A 21094-nucleotide genomic window follows, 5' to 3' on the forward strand; every position below is an offset into this window, starting at 1 on the left:
TTGGACATATACTGTGTGTATATTTGGACAAAACCGACAATAATGACCTAATTCATCTATCAAAGGTCATAGTTCTGGGGCTGATTCAGATTCAGTTATTTTGCGCTGTACCCTACAGTAAAACGGCACATTAACAGAATGTCAGAGAGTGTGATGAGAGAGAGAAAGAGAGAGAGAGAGAGAGAGCGCATTAGAGGTGAGGAAATAAAGAGATCAAGAAGAAATAAGAGAGGGAGAAAAAGGAACTGTTATTTGAATCATTAATGTGGAACATATGATGGTTCTGCAGAACTGTACTTGAGTGTGTGCACGTTTGTGTGTGCACGTTTGTATGTGTGTGTGTGTGTGTGTGTGTGTGTGCACTGCCAGATTTCATTACGACACTTCACTCCTCACTCATGATCTCACTGCTCAAACATGTTTGCCTTGACTGAGCTGATGACTGAGGGGCCAAGGAGCATTAAGCTGTGTGTGTGTGTGTGTGTGTGTGTGTGTGTGTGTGTGAGGAAGAGAGAGTGTGTGTGTGTGTGTGTGTGTGTGTGTGTGAGAAAGAGAGAAAGTGTGTGTGTGTGTGTGTGTGTGTGTGTGTGTGTAGGCCAGAGACACACATACACATACAACTGCACATGTACCCAGTGTCTGTTTGCTTTCTAAGTAGCACGTGTTGAGAGATACATTTCTCTCAAGTGGAGAGAAAGAGAAAGAGAGAGAGATTGTGAGAGATTGTGTGTGTGAAAGAGAGAGAGAAGGAGAGAACAGAAAAAACTGAAAGAAAGAAAGAAAGAACGAAAGAGAGATTAGAAAAGAGAAAAAAAACAGAAAGAGATTGTGAGAGGTTGTGTGTGAAAAAGAGAGAGAAAAGAGAAAAAACAGAAAGAGAGAAAAAAAGAGTAGAAAAGAGAAAAAACTGAAAGAGATTGTGAGAGACTGTGTGTGTGAAAGAGAGAGAGAATAGTGAAAAACAGAAAGAGAGAAAGAGTAGAAAAGAGAAAAAAATTAAGAGAGGTTGTGAGAGGTTGTGTGTGTGTGAAAGAGAGAGAATAGAAAACAAAAACAGAAAGAGAAGAAAAGGAAAAGACAAAGTAAAAAAGGGAAAACAGACAGAAATAGAGAGAAAGAAAGTAAAGAGAAAAAATTGAAAGGGAGAAAGAGAAAGTAGAAACGAGAAAAAACCCACAAAGTAAGAGATTGTGTGTGTGAAAGAGAGAGAGAGAGAGAACAGAGAGAGAACAGAGAAAAACAGAGAGAGAATGTAGAAAAGCGAAAAAATAAAAAGAGAGAAAGTAAGAGAGTAGAGAAGGGAAAAAACAGAGACAAAGTATTGAGAAAAACCCAAACAAACAGAGAGAAAGAAAGTAAAGAGAAAAAATCGAAAGTGAACGAGACAGTAGAGAAGAGAAAAACAAAGAGAGGAATAGAGACAGAGAAAAGAAATTGAAAAGAGAGGGGTAATATAGGGAAAATATAGGCAATAATAGAGAGATAGAGAGAGAAAAGGGAGAAAAAGGGGAATAGAGAGAGACTAGGAAAGAGAATGAGACAGAAACAGACAGAAAGAGAAAGATGGAGAAAGAGAATGCAAGAGTGACCGAGAGACATATAGTTCATAATACTATAATATAATGGAAGGCAGTAATAATGCAGACGCAGTCTGTTGTAGAAGGTACTGCAGTAATTAGAGGGAGTAAATAAACGCCTATTTTAATGCTTTAAGAAACGCTGCGGTGTGTGGAGGGTTAAACAGTGTTTACTGAGACTCTGGCCTCCAGCTGTTTCTGCGTGTAAACACACATCAGGCCGGTCAGGCTCGCGCTCTGCAGGAGTTACGCCTCACTTTTGTGCGTTTTGTTTAATTACAGTCCCAGATTGTTGGCACTCCAACAGCCTAAGTGCTGCTGAATACATTAGCCTAATGTGTTAAATGGGGAGGCGAGAGAGAGAAAGAGAGAAAAAGAGAGAGATGTGAGGGAGGAGAACACTGGAGGAGGGGGCGGGCTTGATGTTGTAACACTTTAAGTTTTGTCACTCAATAGATCAGCAATGAATCCTTCCTCATATTGATTCAGTAGTCTTTCTAGGCTGTGTTCACACTATAGGGTGAATCAGATTTGTTTCCTAAACTGACAAAATGATCACATATGTTAAACATAGGTAAAATGCTATACTTATACAGCAGGTAAAAACTAATCTTTTTTTCTTCGTCGTTTTGGCAGTGGGGTGTTTCTGATTCGGACCACTTTAATATGTGGCACTGAAATTCAATACATATCTTATATATAGGGACTTAACCACATTGAAATTGTTGCTATTTTTACCTTAACCCAACATATCATTCACTGAGAAGAAGGAAGAGTGGATGGCAGCAGTGGGTGACATTTTTTTTAGTGGTGGGATTGTGAGGTAACACAGCCTTATAAATATTTGTGGTAAAGTTTCTGTGTTAAAGAAAATTTTAAAGAAATGTCCCAACATTGCCACAGGAGGACGTAGCTGCAGTGTGAAGCATTGCTCTTGTGCGCACATGCATTGGTTTAGGAGCTTGAACTGTCTGGATGAATGTCTGTTATGAGTTACATTAAGATGTGAAGATTAACTTAAGATAGTGTAAACAGCCTAAAACATTGGGTTTGATGAGAAAATGTACACGCAAATGCCCAGGCTACAGGTTGATGTACTCACCTCTGAACGGCTAAAGACTTAGCGCTTAGCATGCTTAGTGGGTAATGCTAATGCTGCTCCAGTAGTGCTAGCCAGGGTGAGGAGCAGGCTACAGACTGATAATACTCAACTCTGAACTAGGAAATAGCAGTTAGCAGCTAATGCTAATGCTACTCCAGCATTGGTGCTGGAGAACTAAACTGAAACTCCTGTATAACACAATACTTCAGTGGAGTGGCTGTAGTTCTCTTTACAACCTGTCTGATAAAATTCATACATAATGTGCACTGGATTAAAAGGCGCATTGACTATTTTGAGGAAAAAAAAACTAAATTTAAATGTGCCTTATAGTGCGAATAATATAATACTCTAAACAAGCAGTGAAACACAAGGCTAAATAGGATCTTGTACCGTGGAAAGCATATCCAACCTTGAAATGGCTTATTTGAAATTAGTAGGCCACAATTTGAAAAACTAAGATTAGCTACTATGTTTTTACATCTTCTTTTAAAATGTTTTACGGGTTTTCATTTCCAGTCATTCATTCGCTGTTCCTCCTCAGACTCTCACTGAAACCCTTTCTGAGCAAAAAAAAAGAGTAGAGGGGGTTCACACCACCCTAATTGTCCTGATAACAAATAAATGAGCATTTTCCCTCACCCTGTCTCCAAAGCAAACTCAATCTATTGATTTCTAGAACAGAGAGAGAGAGAGAGAGTAAGAGAGTGAGAGAGTAAGAGAGGGGTAAGGTGACTTAGTATCAAAGCAATCAGTTTAATTACAGGCAGGTCACCGAGGCAGACAGGGTTCAACACCTCGGGGCAAATTAAGCCCTCTACCTAACCCACCCCATCTGTCTCACTCTCACTCTCTCACTCTCAATTCCTCACTCTTTATACCCCAGACACTTTCTCTTGCCCTCGTGGTGTGGTCCATGGTACCGTTTTCAGGGCCCTTCAAAGTGGAGAGCCCATTTGTAGGGGCCACTTCAAGAAGATGTGTGGAAAATGAAGACTGGTGCTGACTGATATTACAGCAATGACTATTAAATGTGTTCATTGTGTTCACCGATGACTAGCTCTTTCAGGGTTATTACAGTTCTACTGCAAAGGTTCATAAATATAGCTGTATAAACTGCAGAAATGCAGCTTACTTCATTTTTTTAAGCCAAATACGAAATGCAGACAAATGTCTGAAACATCTGGTTCATACATTAATTATGTTTACTCAGGGAGAGTTACGTCACTTTAACCCAGCTGTGCTTTAAGAATCTGAAATAAAATAGACAAACCAGCAAAGTAATGAGCATGTATACTTTCTGTTGCTTTCTGTGCTATTGTTCCTACAGCTAAATGCTACATTCACTCTGATTTTAAATATCTAAATGGATTCCAAAGATGTATTCTTGTTTCCAGTCTAATGTAACTCATAAATTCTTGTAATTCAAGGTTGGAAATGTGTCCAAGAAAAGTAGCGCTAGGAAAAGAAGTAGGAAATGTTAAATCAGGATATTTAATGGATATTTTCATGATGCACAATTTTTAGTGCAATATTTTTGACATAAAAAAACACATGCACCAGTAGAGGCAGGTTCTAAACTGCTATTCAAATATTCATTCCTACTTATAGTACAGTCATTTTATTTAAAACATCTTGCACTAATTGAACAGGACTAGGATTAGACCTTGTGTAATAATGTCTGTAGTTGGTCAGTGTCTTTAAAGCACTTGTAATATCCACAATATCTTCAATGAAAGTCAATGTAAAAAGAGTTTATTTCAGATCATTTTGGAGAATTTCTATTGGTCCATTCAACAAGAAATTTCGACACAGTGTAAAGGACAGTTTTTTTTTTTTCAAATTGTGTAGTAAACTAAATATCGACAAAAATGGAGATACTTGTTCTTCACTGGACAGTGACCATATTGTGCATCAAACAAGACTTATCACAATACTAATTACTAGCTGAAGGCCAAGTCACACGAAGCACCACAGCATCTTTTCATGCATGGCTTACAAGGCTTGGAGGAGAATACTAACCACTAACCACAAGCCAATTATACTCTCAGCCAGCAATGACTATTGTTCAATCTCTGTCTAATATTTAATGTTCTGTAAAACTAGGATTGTTCGTTATTTGAATGCTAATTTTTCAATGTAATGTATTGAATCAATAAATTTCTAGTGGTTTTCAACATTTCACTTTCTAAATTTCATATATAACTGCTTAAGACATCAACTTATCTCTGAAAAAATCTACTGTCCTACAGGTTTTAACACCAACTCAAGTCTAACACACCCTTATTTAGCCAATCAAAGACTTCTAAAGGCAGCAATTAACTTGATGCAAAGTCTGAGAAAGGGATCTCTCTATAAGAGATTTAGAAACCAATGGTTTAGCTCTAAAAATGATAATTTCTTCATTTTTCTGAGATTTAGCAAGATAGCTTGTAATTTAAGAGGGAGGGTTCAGTCTATAGTGAGTATCAATCTGTCTGGCTAAAATAGACTTGCCCAGTCTTGTTTAACAGAAGACATGATGTACAAGTATGAGTCGTGAAAGTTAAGCAAGTGAGGCTGCTTATACGTTACAATTAAATTAAATTAACGTTAAAATTTTTGCTTCTTTTTCAGTTTTTTGTCCTTTAGCGTTTTATTTTTCTCGGCTTTCGGTATCTCTCCCCAGCTCCAACACGAAACCAAGCAGGGGTTGTAATCCATTTACGCTGTACCGCCAAACAAATTCCTCCTAAATAACCTCTGACACACTTACAAGCAGACTTAGCCGGGGTACCATCAGGAGACCGGGGCTTCTAAAGGGGGGCAGCAACTCCAGGGAGAGAGCGAGAGAGGTGGAGCAATTAAGAATGGGAGAGTGCACACACAGGAGCAACAAAACAACAAAGAACTCAAACAGAGGCTCCAAACACAGAGAAACTACCGTCACGCCGATTTCCCTCAGTCTTGCTCTCTTTTCCTATCTGTTTCTCATGCAGGTGGTGCCCAGGGGTGGCTTTTCTTGGGCTGGGCAGACAAAGTGTGCAATGTGTGTGTAGGGGCATGTGTGTGCGCATGTATTAAACTCTTTGTGGGGACCATCTATTCTCAGGGCAATAGAGAAAGAAAAACAGTAAAGAGTTTGAAGAGACTGTAGGAATGTTTGGTTGGTTCCAATTTTATAGTATAATGATATAAATAAATAATGTATTCAACTATATATTGAAAATATACCTAAAACAAAATTTACTGCAGTTAAGGCAAGTTAATGGAAATTTTTACAAAAGTGTGTGTGTACATTAAATGATTGTGTGTTTAGTGATAATTTCACACAGTTTTCCCATGTTTGTCTACAAGTTTTGTTTTCCTATATTTTCAGGACAAAATCATAGGGAAAAAATTCCATCTTTAATCCAATGAAAGTTTTATAATGCATGCTACAATCGAAAAGGTAAACTTTTTTCTGGTTCCTGTAGTTAAGGTTATTAGTTCGATACCCGAACCACACATATGGGACACACACACACACACATGACCACACGTCCTGACTCTGCGGCAAAAACACGACCTGTGTGCAGTGTGTGTAAGTGTGTGAACCTTAAAGCTGATTAACCCAGTCCCACTGCCTTAATGAGAGCAGAGAACTGTGGGGCACCTCAGAGACCCCGGAACAGTGAACCTTCGCCTGAGCCTCAACCCCAGCCAAGCACTCGCTCCTCACACACACACACACACGCACACACACACACACATCAAAGAGTGGCGAACAGGAGAGGAGACGCGAGGGGGAGGGAGGAGAGGAGAGGAGGAGAGGAAGGAGAGGGGGATGGACGGAGGGATGCCTTATCTCCTCCTGAGAGGATGCTGCTCTGCGGAGTGAGATTGTCTAGAGCTGCCACCTGTCCCAGCCATCTTTGAAGGCAGGGCTAAGTCTGTGATGGGCCTGACCTCCTTCAGCTCCTTCTCTTTTATGTCTCTGTTCATTTTCTGCTTTGTTACATCCTCTCTCGCCCTCTCTCCCCCTCCTCAGTCTCCTGTCTCTCGTCCTCTCACTCTCTCTCTCTCTCTCTCTCTCTCTCGTCTCCTGTGGCCTTCTCTCCTACTACAAGGGGCAGGGATGTACCTCTTGTTATTGAAGCTCACACCCATAATAAAGAAGGGGAAACATTTTAATTATCGTTTTCTCTCCTGGCCCCTCCTTCTATCGCTCCCTCCCAGGACTCAATAGGCTTCGGTAAAGCCCAGAGCGGGGCAGATACAGAGGACGAGGGTGTTAACATTACACTCATCACCAGAGAGACTGGGGTTTATACACAGTCACGCACACACACACACGGGCCTGGATTGAGTGTGATGCTCTCTCTGTAATGCCCGCTGAGATTATTGAGTAGACAGAGTGGCACAGAGAAGTGAGAAGAAGGAAGTGGAGAAGCAGAGAGTAGAGCAGTTTTACTCGCCACCCGTAAACCCTAGAAACGCACCTTGGGGGTGTGGACTTGGGTTCACGTAATCAGAAGGAATTCCACTAAAAGAAAAAATCAATATTTGGTGGAAGAACCCTGATTTTTAATCACAGTTTTCATGCATCTTGGCATGTTCTCCTCCACCAGTCTTACACACTGCTTTTGGATAACTTTATGCCACTTATGGTGCAAAAATTCAAGCAGTTCAGCTTGCTTTAATGGCTTGTGATCATCCATCTTCCTCTTGATTATATTCCAGAGGTTTTCAATTTGGTAAAATTAAAGAAACTCATCATTTTAATTGGTGGTCTCTTTTTTTCCAGAGCTATATATATATATATATAAACCTTCTTAACTTTTAATGAAAGTCAGTGTATAAACAGTTTATTTTATGTCATTTTTGAGAATTAGTCCATTAATCAATACATTTTAAGAGTGTTAAATATGTTTGTGTTCAAATTATGTAGTAAACTAAAAAACAAAATTTTTTTTTATGTTTTCATGTACTTATGACACCTACACTGAGCATAAACAGTAGGTGCTGGAAACAAAGTTTACTTTTTATATTATGATAGGAGATGTTGTAAAGACTTATGGATTAAAATATTATATTGCTTTTAAAAAATATTTTTAAAAATTCTATTAGCTACAAAATGTTAGACAGTGCCATGCTCTGTTCTATTCATGTTTTCCAGTCATATGTAGCAATGCTGCTACAGAATCCAAGAACAATTACTCCTTTGAAAGAGTCATTTGAGCATCTTCTGGGTTCCAGTGATTGCATGTTACACTTAAGAACAGTTATGGTCGGCAGCCTCTCAAAATAAAAGACCAGAAATGAATTATAATCCTATTCAAATAATAGTTTAGTGCTTTGCTTTTCTTGAAATTCACAGCAGTTTCTCCCTTTCAGAGCAACACTTGGAGGACATGCACAAGATTTAAAGCATTTTCTTAAAAATGCGATTAGTCTTTTTGTTTCCATGTCTTTTCAAAAGTTGGGAGATGGTTTGTTTTACGTCAGCATGGGAGTAACGCAAGACACAGATGCTGGAGAAACAGCTGCAGCGAATTCACACATGTCCATCCTTTAAGAATTTCCCTTATAAATAAGTGACTCGAAAATATAAAGAGAGGACTTAAGATGCTGTTAAGAAACGGACAACTCATCTCGATTACCTCGGTGGTTTGAGACAAGAGCATCGTTTATAGCCCTGGAGTGCTTTGTCTTTCATAACCCACTCCGGCACGAGCCCTTCAGGCAGGATAGGACGAGGGGAAAAAGAGAAAAGAGGAGCGGAGGAACGCGGGGCTCGGCCGAACATGCCGAGGCTCCTCTAATAAGCTGCATAAAAGAGACTGATCCGCTTATCTGTGGTGTGCTGGAGTGAGAGGGCTAATGCCACTGATGTTTCTCTTTTGTGATGAAAGGATGAAGATGGAGGAGGAGTGCTCTTCCCAGTGCCTTCAGCGAGCCCGCGGCATCCCGAAAGTCCCATCCGTGCCCAAACGTGCCCTCTCCTTCACACTTTTCACCCTCCACCACTTCTGTTTGCTCAGTTAAACCTTCAGTCTTCAGGACATCCCAGGAGCAAGACAGAAAGTAAGCTTGCCAGAAACAGCCATATTCTTTCCCAGCAAAAACAAACTAAAAGTTTTAAAGGTACTGAATGCATCAATAAACAGCAATTTACTGTAAGTTTATCACATAAAAACATAGTAAGCTCAATCCTGCAGTCTAAATTCCACCTATTATATATAATCAAAAAAGATATACAGAGATACATATATTCTAAATAATAACTAAATAACTTCAGTTCTTTATAACTTGATACATCATAACTTGATTGTAGCATCTGTTCAAAACAGCTCCAATACTGAAGATGTTGTTTGAGCTCACATGACTTTGGGGGATTTGGTATTTTCAAAGTGGTGAGAAGGTTGTACTGAGCGGAGCTACGGAGTCGGATAAGAAGGATAAAGTTCGGGTCTGCTATTGATCTAAAATGAATAAAGAATTTTTTTTAGAAATTCTCATGTGTTAGCTTATCGCTAAAATCAACAACTGCTGCAACAACAACAGCACCAGCAGCAACAAGAACAATACACATGTGTGCACCCAGAGCCTGAAACATCATGACTTATATATTACATGTTTTTTGGACTTTTGAAGACGCCATAGGTACAATGTTTTTCACTTTTCTCACTGTTCTGAAAAGTGACAACAAAATCAATAGAATCTTGCTGCTTATATTCTGGTAAATATGTAGCCTGAAATCTGATCCTGAACCTGTTTTATTATATACTGACATGCTAAAAGTCATGGGATAACAGTATGTATTGATTATGGAAGAGGGTGGATTGGGAATGGAATGTCCAGTGTGATTGGGGTTGAACAGTGGCCAGCGTGCTCATGGCTTTTCATTTTTTTTTATTTTAAAAGTTGTGCGTTTAACAGGTCTCAATCCACAGTGTCACATGTCTACCAAAAATATTTCATAGAAGACATTACCACCCATTACCATCACTGTTAATGATCAGTCTGGCTAGAATATGCCATTTAAACAGAAAAGCGAACCAGTCAGAAATCATATTCTGCAGCCCAGAAAAAAAGTTATCTGAATGTTTTTGGAATGTTTTTATTTTATGATAAAAAAACATTTTGGTAACATCCTTGTGTCAGTATTTTAATTTTTAGTTTTGGGAATGTTACTTTTCTCAAACTTTTCCATAATTATTATTTGTGTCGATGGGAAAATTATTTGAAACACATTAATAATAATAACATTGCAATCTCTATTAGCAGGGAGGTCAGTGCGAACAATATTTTTTACTTCCATGGAATGCTGCAAAGGGAATGGGATTTGATATCAGTTCTTATCCCATGATATTTGGTAGGGGAGTGTGATTGTTGACACCAACCCGTGGAATTAATTCAATTTAAGAATTGTTAAAAATGGTTCTTCGGTGTTCAGCTTTTTGAAGTGCAGTTCTGGAACCGTTTTACTGTTAATTTATATAGTATTGTAGCTGCCAAGAACCAGTAAGTGTAAGTATTCAGGTCACGTTTACACTGCTGACAGCTGACTCTCTCAGTTCAGTGGTCAGTGGCCGCTGAACACAGAGGGGGACAGATTGATCTGAAGTCCTGCCTTCGTCTGAACCAGCGGTAGCGTACTATGCTCCACCAAGGGCACTGAGGTGAGGAATATTCCCAGATATGGCGTCCAGCATTGTGGGCCTGACTGGAGAAGCAGGAAGTGAGAGATCCATGTCTACACAAATTTCTTGAGCCAGAATGTCCTCAACTGAGTTTAAACCATCCTGGAATAAAAACATAATATTCAAAGCCATATTTATTGAAAGGTTCTTTATGGAGCCCAAAGTGGTTCTCCTTTAGCTACTCCTACAGACTCCAAAGACCCATTTCTGGCACCTTTGTAGGCTTTTTTAGGCAAGGGATTACAGGCCATAAGGTGCTGGAGAGATCTTTATCAGAGCCAGAACACTGAGCGTTGAAACTGAATCCACTGTTACAGCTCGGGCCCTACTTTCTTTCCAGCGGGGTGAACGTTTCACACATCTGAGACGTCGTGGGCTGACACTTGGTAAGCTTAGAAGTAGTTTCACTTAGACTTGAATGTCAAGCACAGGTGTCCTGAAGGAGCTAATACTCTCTGAAAGGACAAAATGCTCGAAGAACCGTCCACGCAGCCAGAAATGCTGAGCCAGACCTCAATACCTCTATTGTTTGGCGGAGTTTGTTGAGGAAACGATATGGCTTCACACTTGTGGGACGACCATGGGTAGATCCAGCAACTCTACGCAGCTCCAGCCCTGCTGGAAGTTTGCGCTTTGCCTTATTCAAAAAACATCTTCAAAATGTGCATGAAGGCCAAGCTTTCAATTCAGCTTGCTTTAATTCCCGTAATGGGACTCAGCTCTTACAGGCCACGAGCGCATCTGTTTAAGAAAATAAGAACACTTGGAAGAGGAGGACGAGGAGGAGGAAGAGGATCCCCCTTCCCAGCGGAGATGAGAAGTTGCTTAGCCAGCAAGTGGCTCACTGTTGCTGAGGCCCAGTGACCCTCTAATCAGCCTACAATATAAACAGATGTTCCAACGCTAGCGATGCTTACACACCCTCACACAATTACAATCTTAAGACATCCGCTCCCTTCCTCGTTTTTCTCTCCCTCTCTCTTTCATTAATCCCCCCTTCAATCCCTAGTTCTTATCCACACTGTGTTAGCGAGGCAGTAAGCAGGATGATATGGAAACTCTTATCCCTTTTTTTTATTTATGAAAGAGAGAAAAGGAGCAGCTAAGGCTCAGGAATTGCGAATTCCACTAATGCGCAAAAATGCTATTTATCCTGTATGCTTTTTATCCTAAGCGACGATGAGCTTTGTGCACGGCAGTGGGAGAGAAGCCACTCAGCAAACACAGCATCACCGCCTCGACTACAAGCCTTATTGCTAAATGTTTAACCGTTCATAGCCATGTAGTAAGGAATCCATAACCGCCCTGAAAAGTGCAGGTACAAATATTTCCCTTTCTCTCTAATTTGAAGGGAAAGTACATCGTCGCTGTCCAATTAAAAACAAGCATCTCCGTTTCTGTCGATTTTTAGTTTTCTACATAATTTCAACACAAAACAGTCGCTTACAATGTGCCAAAATTTCTTGATGAACGGACCAATAGAAACTCTTCAAAATGACTTGAAATAAACTCTTTTTACATTGACTTCCATTGAAAGTTTAGAAGATTCTTTTTTATCTCTCCTGTAAAGTTGCTGTTTTGGAGATACCTGCTTTTCATTGGAGAGCGGCGATATGCAGTGTAACCTCATGTTAACCTATTGGACCTTAAGGATTATACTGTACCTTTGACGGAAATTTTATACCCAGCTGGCCACCAACACTGGTAGATGTTTATATCTGGTTAAATGTAGGTTGAGACGTAGGGTGATGAAAATTCAATTTCAGGACAACATCTAATGCCAACATCCGATAGATGTAGAGTAGTGATGACAGGTGAAGTTGTACCGTTAAGCAACCACAATCCAAAATCCAAAACAAAGGATATTGATGTACATTTGTGAAATGTAGACCAAAATCCAACATCAGCTTAATAGTTAACATCCACACATTCAATTTTAACTTTCCTAGATGTTGATTTGATGGTTTTAAAATGCCACCCTTTAACAAAAAGAGCCAATCAGCTTGCTAGTTTGGCTAACAACTCTGGAAAGTATTGGGAAAACCCCCTTCAATGGGGAGAATCCATTACAAGTTGAAAAACATGTTTTTTGTGCATTACTGAGTTAAATGATACAAACTGTCTGTGAATTTTTTATCAGATTTTATCAGTGATGTAAAACTTGTTTTGGAAATAGTCATTTGACCATCACTTTCCAGTATTTTGGTCTCTACCCATTTAAACAGATAGGATGCTGGTCTTGCATGACTGCAACTGTCTAGCTGTGTTGCAGAGAAGATTGTGGAGTATATAGATTTGCCTTTAAGTACTTCTTCTTAAGTAAACAACACACAGAAAACAGTTGTCTAACATTAAAACCTACTGTCAAGCGGACACTGAACTTTGATATGAGCCCTATTTTCCTTTCTAACTTATATTTAATGTCTGTCTAGACATTAAGAATCCAGACATTCATTATAGTCTTTTTGATATCAGATTATCCACCAGTGCCTTGGGGTACCTTTGAGAAAAAAAAAACTGTATTCTCCAGTCTACAAAGCGGTAGGAAGAAGAAAAAACTAAACAGAGATTTTTATTTTATATCTCTACTTTATCAACTCTATCAGGCACCCAGGCACTCCCCCTCTGTCTTGGACCAGGGTCTTCTTCTCCTCCCCCTCCTCCTCCCGCTGTCTTGAGACAGCAGTGGGGGGTGTCCGATGCATGTTGCCGTGGTGACCAGGTGTGTGAGCCGGCAGGTGGAGGCTCGTTTAGGAGCATTAGGCCCTGCCACGCTCCGGCAGGAAGACTAATCACACTTTACCTGTGCCATCCCTTGCATTCCTCTACTACTGCCTACACAGCACAAAGAGTCACAAGCTCTCCATTACATATACACACAAACACACATGGATATATCTCACACCTACACACACTCAAACACACACACACACACCTGGGACACATTTATGACCTGATGGATCTGCAAGAGAAAGGGAGCTCCAGAGGAAGTTGGGGCTCTAGAGGAATGTGTGTGTGTGTGTTAGTGTGTGTGTGTGTGTGTGTGTCATGGCTTGGTTCCAACAGAGTTTAAGAATTTTCACACCTCAAAGACTTTAGAAAGGAGTGATTGGCACCAGACTTTTGCAATTGTTGCTGTTGGTATTTAAGCTGGTGAGTCAGAAAATCCGTTGAGATGCAATCAAAAAATGAGATGCAATCAAAAGGGCAGATTCTACAGATACAGGAAATGGTTAAATATATGTCTATGCTCTATTATCACCAAAATATTAATGAAATATTGAAAAACATCAAGAGCATACTATTTTCTCCACAGCCCTCATCCACTGTTGGTGCTGATTTGCCTTTATACACAAACAACCTGTCTGCCATGTACTAGAAGAGGTATTGAGAAGACAGTGTTGCTATAGCTTTTCTCTGTTAAGGAGCTTCTTTAAAATAAATGTTTAAATGACTTTAGATTAGTTTCCATTGGAGTCTCCAGAGCATTGGGTTTAGGTAATAGTTTATGAAATTTTACTTTCTGCATTAGAGTAATATATGTCAGCAGATCAGGACTGCTGGAGGTTACTGACTGGTCAACCCTGTTATCCCTTATTTGAAAACAAAAATGCTTTTAGCAAATCAATCAAGTGTAATTGAATCACGCAAGTCTTGTCCAGAATCTCCAACTGTTTTCAGCAGAGTGCCAGAAAACAAAATAACAACCCATTCAGGATTTTTTTTTTTTGCACCTATTATTATTATTTTTTTATATATATATATGCACAGTTGTGTCTTTCCTTACGACTTCATTCCTATTAAATCCCCCAGAAAAATCTTGTCACTCTTTGTAATTCTAGTAGATTTCTTCAGACTGGGGAGACCCTCTCCGTCCTGCAGTTCATCTTACTTCTGTTGGGGTCTCCCATGCGGAAAGAATGGAGTGCTTTCAGATGAGGTGGCCCCTCTTTGACTTTTCCTGACCTTTTTCAGCTCCTCTGTTGAGGCTGGTGACTTTCCACGCGAACTTTAACCCCAGCGGGTGACCCCCTACCCTTCATCATTGCTTCTTACTAGGATCCAGCCAGTTGGAACGTCCCTGTTTTCCTTTTTTTCACTTATGTCTCGCACAGTCTTTGCCTCTCTCTTTCCTGCTTTTCGTCTTCAAATTTAGTTTTTTTCTTCATTTCACTCAGATTTAGACCCCTGGCCCACCTTCTTAGAACTCTAGCCAACCCTATACTCTCCCTCTCTCTCTCTCTCTCTCTCTCTCTCTCTCTCTCTCTTTCAGTCTTTATGAAAGCTGGCAGTCTTGCTGAGCTGGACAGGGTGCTATTAGCCGGTGATGTTGTGCTTGTGAGTCTACTGATTGGGCTGACTGTAGTTAACCTTTCTGCATTCGGACAAGTCAGCCGGATCGTTGCCGGCGGAGCGGGGAAAGGGAGAGTGCAGCTAATGAACTAGCTAAGGAGAGATACAGTAAATGTGCCAGGAGATGGAGAGAAAGAGCGGGAGAGAGAGAACTTCATTAAGTGCAGTGGATTAAGTCTACTCTGTCAGGCCCAGCTCGAGGCCAATTTAGCCAAACTAAACAAGCCATCACACTGAATTCCAGTCCGCCAGCAACGGCCAGGCAAAAGGTTTGCTGGGCCAAATTAACCCCTCAAAAGGCCGTCGCTCACATCATCTCTCTCACTTTCTCTTGCTCTCTCTCTCGCTTTCTTTCTTTTGCTCTCTCTTTCTATTGCTGACATTCTGTAACGGGAATCAGAGAAATTGAGGGATAGGGAGAAAGAAGGAAAGAGAGAGAAAGAGAGAGAGAGGGAAAGAGAAGCTGACGGCTCTCCTCCCCGCAGTGCTTTGATCAGAGTGCTGATTAGGGAGGCTTGAGTTGTGTGCTTACTCTCGGCCCCTAATGAGGGAATTAGGGAACGGAGCGACTCTTCCCCCCCATACTAACCTCCCGACGAAAGAAAAAAGAATGGAGAGAAAGAGAGAGAAAAGAGAGAGAGAGAGAGAGAGAGAGAGAGGACAGAGCCAGAGATTGGGTTGGTGGGGGGGCAACTAGACAAACTAGACTACCTGCCTCTCCTGCATACAGACAAAAGCTATATTCTCCAGCCTCTACTTCACTGCAGAGATCAGATGTCTAAAGAAGACATGAGCCAATGTGATCCAGTGCTGGTCTGAAACAGTACACACTGTTCTTTAAACAATTAGAAATTATAAGCACTTTTGTCTCCATCAAAGAAGAAAGAAGTTTGAAAAAGAGATTTGGGAGTTTGAAGAAGCTTTTAGTTGTGGTGGTTGCTTAGATCTTTAAATAATTCTTTATTCAGTCATTATACACATTTTACCTTTCTACTACAAACATATTACAACATGGTCTTTGATTAAAAACCCCAAGTGTTTTTTTTGCATTCTCACTCAAAGAACACCATTGTAGCGAATAGTAGACATGTAATGAAAACTACAGGGGTTGGACACTGAAACTGAAACACCTGTCATTTTAGTGTGGGAGGATTCACGGCTAAATTAGAGCAGCCTGGTGGACAGTTTTTATTAATTGCACATTGCACCAGTAAGAGTAGAGTGTGAAGGTTCAATCAGCAGGGTAAGAGCACAGTTTTGCTAAAAATATTGCAATGCACGCAACATTATGGGTGACATACCAGAGTTCAAAAGAGGACAAATTGTTGGTGCACGTCTTGCTGGCACATCTGTGACCAAGACAGCAAGTCTTTGTGATGTATCAAGAGCCACGGTATCCAGGGTAATGTCAGCATACCACCAAGAAGAACGAACCACATCCAACAGGATTAACTGTGGACGCTGTAAGAGGAAGCTGTCTGAAAGGGATGTTCGGGTGCTAACCCAGATTGTATCCAAAAAACATAAAACCACGGCTGCCCAAATCACGACAGAATTCAATGTGCACCTCAACTCTCCTGTTTCCACCAGAACTGTCCGTCAGGACAATAAATTATTGTGGTCTAAAACCAGGTGTTTCAGTTTCATTGTCCAACCCCTGTATACTTTAGTACTGAGTAGATACCAAAATTCAAAGAACTTGATGCTCTTCTTTTAAAATGAACAGGAACAATCACGACCATCATAGCTACACAATAACCTGATTACTCCACAACTGATCAGGACATCTCTGTTCAGCTAGTAGAATAAGACACTAAGTCAGTCACTCACCATAGTGGGCATCCAGGTAGCCATTTCTGGGGTCCATGGCGAACAATGTGCCCCGGTATGGAAGAGTGTGGTCGGCCAGGTGGGGCAAAGAGGTGTGCAGCTCCTTCTTCACCTGTGAGGGGCGCTCTTCTGTGGAGGTGGACGGCTCCTCACTCAGCTTACCGGCTGCCGAGCCCAGGCCTGCCGGCTGCCCACTGATCGCATTACGCCTCTCCCGATGGTATGGAGAACCAGAGCTTTCATCTTCTGATAGAGACAGACAGACAGAGAGAGATATTAGAGGTGAAACCAATGCTTTGAGGTGAAACCAGGTGAAACCTGTTATTAATAATACAGTATATAAACTACAGTATGGATCAGCATCATTTCTTTCATAATCTTTGAAATGGAAATGGAACTCTACTGAAAACAACAGTGGAAAGCTCAATTTTGGACTTTCTAACAAACTCCAGTAAAATACTATGAGCTAAAGGTCTAATAACTCTACAAATAAATGTATAACTTTATTATATTAGGCCTACATGTATGGTTGCTTACTTTAAAGAACAATACGTATGAATCATTCACTAATATACAAAGTGGAAAGTGGAAATCTGCAAACAGTGTTAATTATGACTGCACAATATTGGAACAAAAATGACACAGCAATACATATTTTTCTGCAATATTAAAAGATACAGATTTTTCACCAGATTTAAGAATACGCCTATATTAATCATGCCCAATCCATTACTACAGAAAAATAAGCAACACTGGACCAATATTATCTGACAATCTGGAGGATATGTCATAAAAAATGCATACCATGTAAATTTTCCTTTTGTATTAAGCAGTAAAAGGTCTTACAGTAAATTTTACATTGAAAATGGCATTGCATCACATCTTGTAATGTATCTATTGCTCACTGGCATAAATTGTGGCATAATCAATAACGATAATGAAGCACCATATTGTAAAGCCCTACTTTAAATACTGAAAAAAAAACACTTTACTAGTGTATTATTAGTTTGTAGTATTTCAGACTTCATTCCGTATATTATTTTATAAAATTAACAATTAAAAAAATATTAAATATAATTAAATAATTAAAATATTAGTATACTGTGTGTGACTACATGTTGACAACAGGTAAATGTTATTTAGGGTTATGAACAAATCAAGTAAAACATCAAAATGGGGCAAAACTATAAACACATTCAGTTAACTAAGTGCATATTTTGAACTCAGTAACAGACAAGAGTGTGATTTGCGGGTCTACATTTCACTGAACTCTAGAGCCTCCTAGCCCAGCTGCACATCTTTAGTTCAGACACACACACACACGCACACACAAAGCTGATGGGAAGCAGGGTGCTACATTAATCTGAACCTGAAGAAGAGGGAGAGTGTGAAAAAGAGCATGCAGATGCTGAAGATCTTTCTAAATCAAACTTTTACGGCTGAATAATGCCATAACTTCTTGCTTGGTAATAGTACTGTCAGGACACATTTTCTTCAGGCGTGTTCTCACACACACACACACACACTCAGATACACACAGTAACATGGAACAGGTCTGGTCACGCTGAAAGCTCTGGGGGAAGCTGAAATCAGCACGTTTGGTTTTAGGAGTGCTTTATGTGCTTTACGGGGGATTGCGTCTGGAGCCTCTTGGTTTTGGTTGCTCCAAGCTAAATGAGAAAAGACACACATGCACGCACACATACATCAATTTTTAAGTTCCACATATATAGTACGTCCCTTATATAATATGTAACTTAAAAACAAAACCCAATTCAGAATAAATAGAGTTGTGCTCCCTGGTCTGTACTCTACTGTACTGTATATCTGTGGTTGCATCCTAACTGTTATCAATAGTCTTCTGTCTGCTTTCCTTGACACTGTCTGATCTGTAGCTCATAGCTTTAGTATATATACAGCCAGAGTATTTGGACTCAGTGGTCCATCAGCAGTTCCTTACAGTAGCCTTTGCTTAATTGAGCTCTGCAATAAAATCCAATTTCTATACAAACTGGCCTCTGTCAAAGTTGAAAATATAAACTTTTACTCATATACAGCTCTGGAAAAAATTAAGAGATCAATTCAGTTTCTGAATCAGATTATCTGATTTTGCTATTTATAGGTATATGTTTAAGTTAAATGAACATTGTTGTTTTATTCTATAAACTACAGACAACATTTCTCCCAAATTCCAAATAAAAACATTGTCATTTAGAGCATTTATTTGCAGATAAGACCTCAAATAATGCAAAGAAAACTAGTTCAAATTCAAAGAGTTCAGAAATCAATATTTGGTGGAATAATTCCTGTTCTTCTCCACCAGTCTTACACACTGCTTTTGGATAACTTTATGTTACTCCTGGTGCAAAAATTAAACTTTTTTTTTTTTCAATTTTGAGAGATAAATACAGATAATAGCACTGGGGTACAGATCAAACTACCTACTATTTAAAATAAGTAAATGGTCAAGACATCAAATAAGAGATGTGAATGTTTGCACTGTAGCTTCTTAGCTAGAATGATAAAAGTCTATTTAACCCACCAAGTTTTTGTAAGAGTTCTCGTGCAGCTCCACCAAAGATACATAGTGCAGTTAACAGCATATAGGCCTGTAGTGAAAAGGGCATTGATGCCATTCTCCTTATTACAGTCAGTGGAGCAACAACATGATTTTTTGAAACTGTAGATAGGATGGTATAATTGTTATACAATGCGACACCTAACAAAACATCTCCCAGTGTTTTTTTAATCGAAATAAAATGGTGTTCCCATTTTAGGATCCTAAAAAATACACATTCATAAACACACACACACACACACATACCACAGGGACGCACCAGCACACATGGGCAGGCTAGAGGCCCTGTGTCTGCACTGTGTCCAACCTGAGAAATAAAACAGGCAAACCTTCAACTTCTCAGCAAGCGACGGATGAGCACTTCCCACAAATGCTCTTTCTCTACCCTACTCTCTCTTTCTCTCGTCGTCTGTCTCTCTCTCTTCCTACCTCTCTCACTCTTCTCTCTCTCTCTTGCTCTCTCTGCCTGTCAGCTTTCTCCTTCTCTCTTTTTCTGTCAGCTCTCTCTCTCTCTCTCTCTCTCTCTCTCTCTCTCTTTTTTCAAAGACACAGAATCCCATGGAGAGGGCAGCTGAGTCTTTTCCTTGCATTCCAAACTGCCCATTAAGTGGCCTCATGGGTAGTATCAACGCCCACGAGCCACCCCCCTCCTTCCCCCAGCCTTCTTTCTCTCTCTCTTTCTCTCTTTTTCTCTCTCTCTCTCTCACTCCTCTTGCTCTAGCTAGCTCTCTCACACGCGTAGTCTACCTCTATACTGCTCCCTCTTTCTTACACACAAACATATGTGTGTGTGTGTGTGTGTTTAAGTAAGCTGTACTGCAGGGCAGGCAGTGCAGTGGAGTCAGAAGTGTAGCCTGCAGGGACGGCCTCCCCGGTGGGTTTAAACTGGAGCGGAGTGTTCTCAGTTTACGGGCTCTGCTGGCTTTAGTGGGTTTTTACTGCTTGATTCGGGTCAGGGAGATGTGACCCATTACCCTATGTTCTATAGGTCATCACCCCTGCACTCAGAGGGGAACAGCATGGTGGGGGCGGTACTCCTCTCCTGCAGAGTGAGCTTTCTAACATTGCATAAGGGGCATGTGATCCATCATCTATTTTAGTTTACTGAACTCTCTAAAGTGATTGTTTAACCAAAATATTTTTTTAAATATAATTTGAATGCAGTCAATGAGCCCAGATACATTTGGTATCTATAATCAGCTTCTTTAGTTTTATTTAGCATTACAGCATGTGGCTAATGTAGTTCAAAAAATATTAGTTTAAGAATATTAAAGCTATAGCTTACTGTCACACAGGCCAGACACACAACAGACACACGCAGATACCAAACACACAGTTTATTTACAAATGGGATAGGCTTACAAGGGTAGTAAGGGACAGGCAGGGTCAGTAAGAGTTAGGCAGCAAAAATAAACAACATACCAGAGCATAGGTTATAAACAGAAAATTGAGCATAGAAGGTGTAAAGGCAAATGAGTAGTCAAAAATACAAAAATAATAAAAATTGGTAATGGAAATAGACAATAGAGGGGGCAAGGCCAAATCGGTAGTCAGAAAACAAAAAGGACAACAAAGGAAACATGTTGTAGAAGAGCTTAATAGATTAATAATATTCAGCAAGGGAACAGAGCAAACAGAGGGGTAAAAATACAAGACCGGCCAGGTGAAAACAATCAGTAACTGGGGGAGCGTGAAAGCCGTAGAGCCACGTAATCAGCAGAGTCAGCAAAGTCTGGTTTGAGTGCATGCTGGGAATTGAAGTATTTGAGTAGTTCACAGTCCAGAGGAGGCAGACTGACAGTTACATTCAAGTAATTAAAATCGAGTCTTGAAAAAGCTGCTACTAGAACAGCCATGTTGGTCTTAGCATGTAGAAAACAGGTAAAAAATTATCCGTAAGTATATTTTTTATATAATATTCTAAATCATTATACATTATATAAATATATGACATAATAATCCAAATATAGTCCATCAGAGTTCAAGCATGGCC

At 40.0% G+C, this 21094-nt stretch overlaps 1 protein-coding gene across 1 annotated transcript in view; it reads right to left on the minus strand.

Moving 5' to 3' along the window:
• Positions 1–21094, minus strand: part of gli3 (GLI family zinc finger 3) — a 174694-nt gene that overhangs the window by 86937 nt on the left and 66663 nt on the right. Inside the window, exon 3 of the mRNA XM_022662267.2 lies at positions 16524–16769. Within this exon, the coding sequence (XP_022517988.2) occupies positions 16524–16769 (246 nt within the window). The remainder of the gene's footprint in view (positions 1–16523; positions 16770–21094) is intronic.

This window comes from Astyanax mexicanus, chromosome 1, assembly GCF_023375975.1.
Source record: "Astyanax mexicanus isolate ESR-SI-001 chromosome 1, AstMex3_surface, whole genome shotgun sequence".
NCBI classification, from domain to species: Eukaryota; Metazoa; Chordata; class Actinopteri; order Characiformes; family Acestrorhamphidae; genus Astyanax; species Astyanax mexicanus.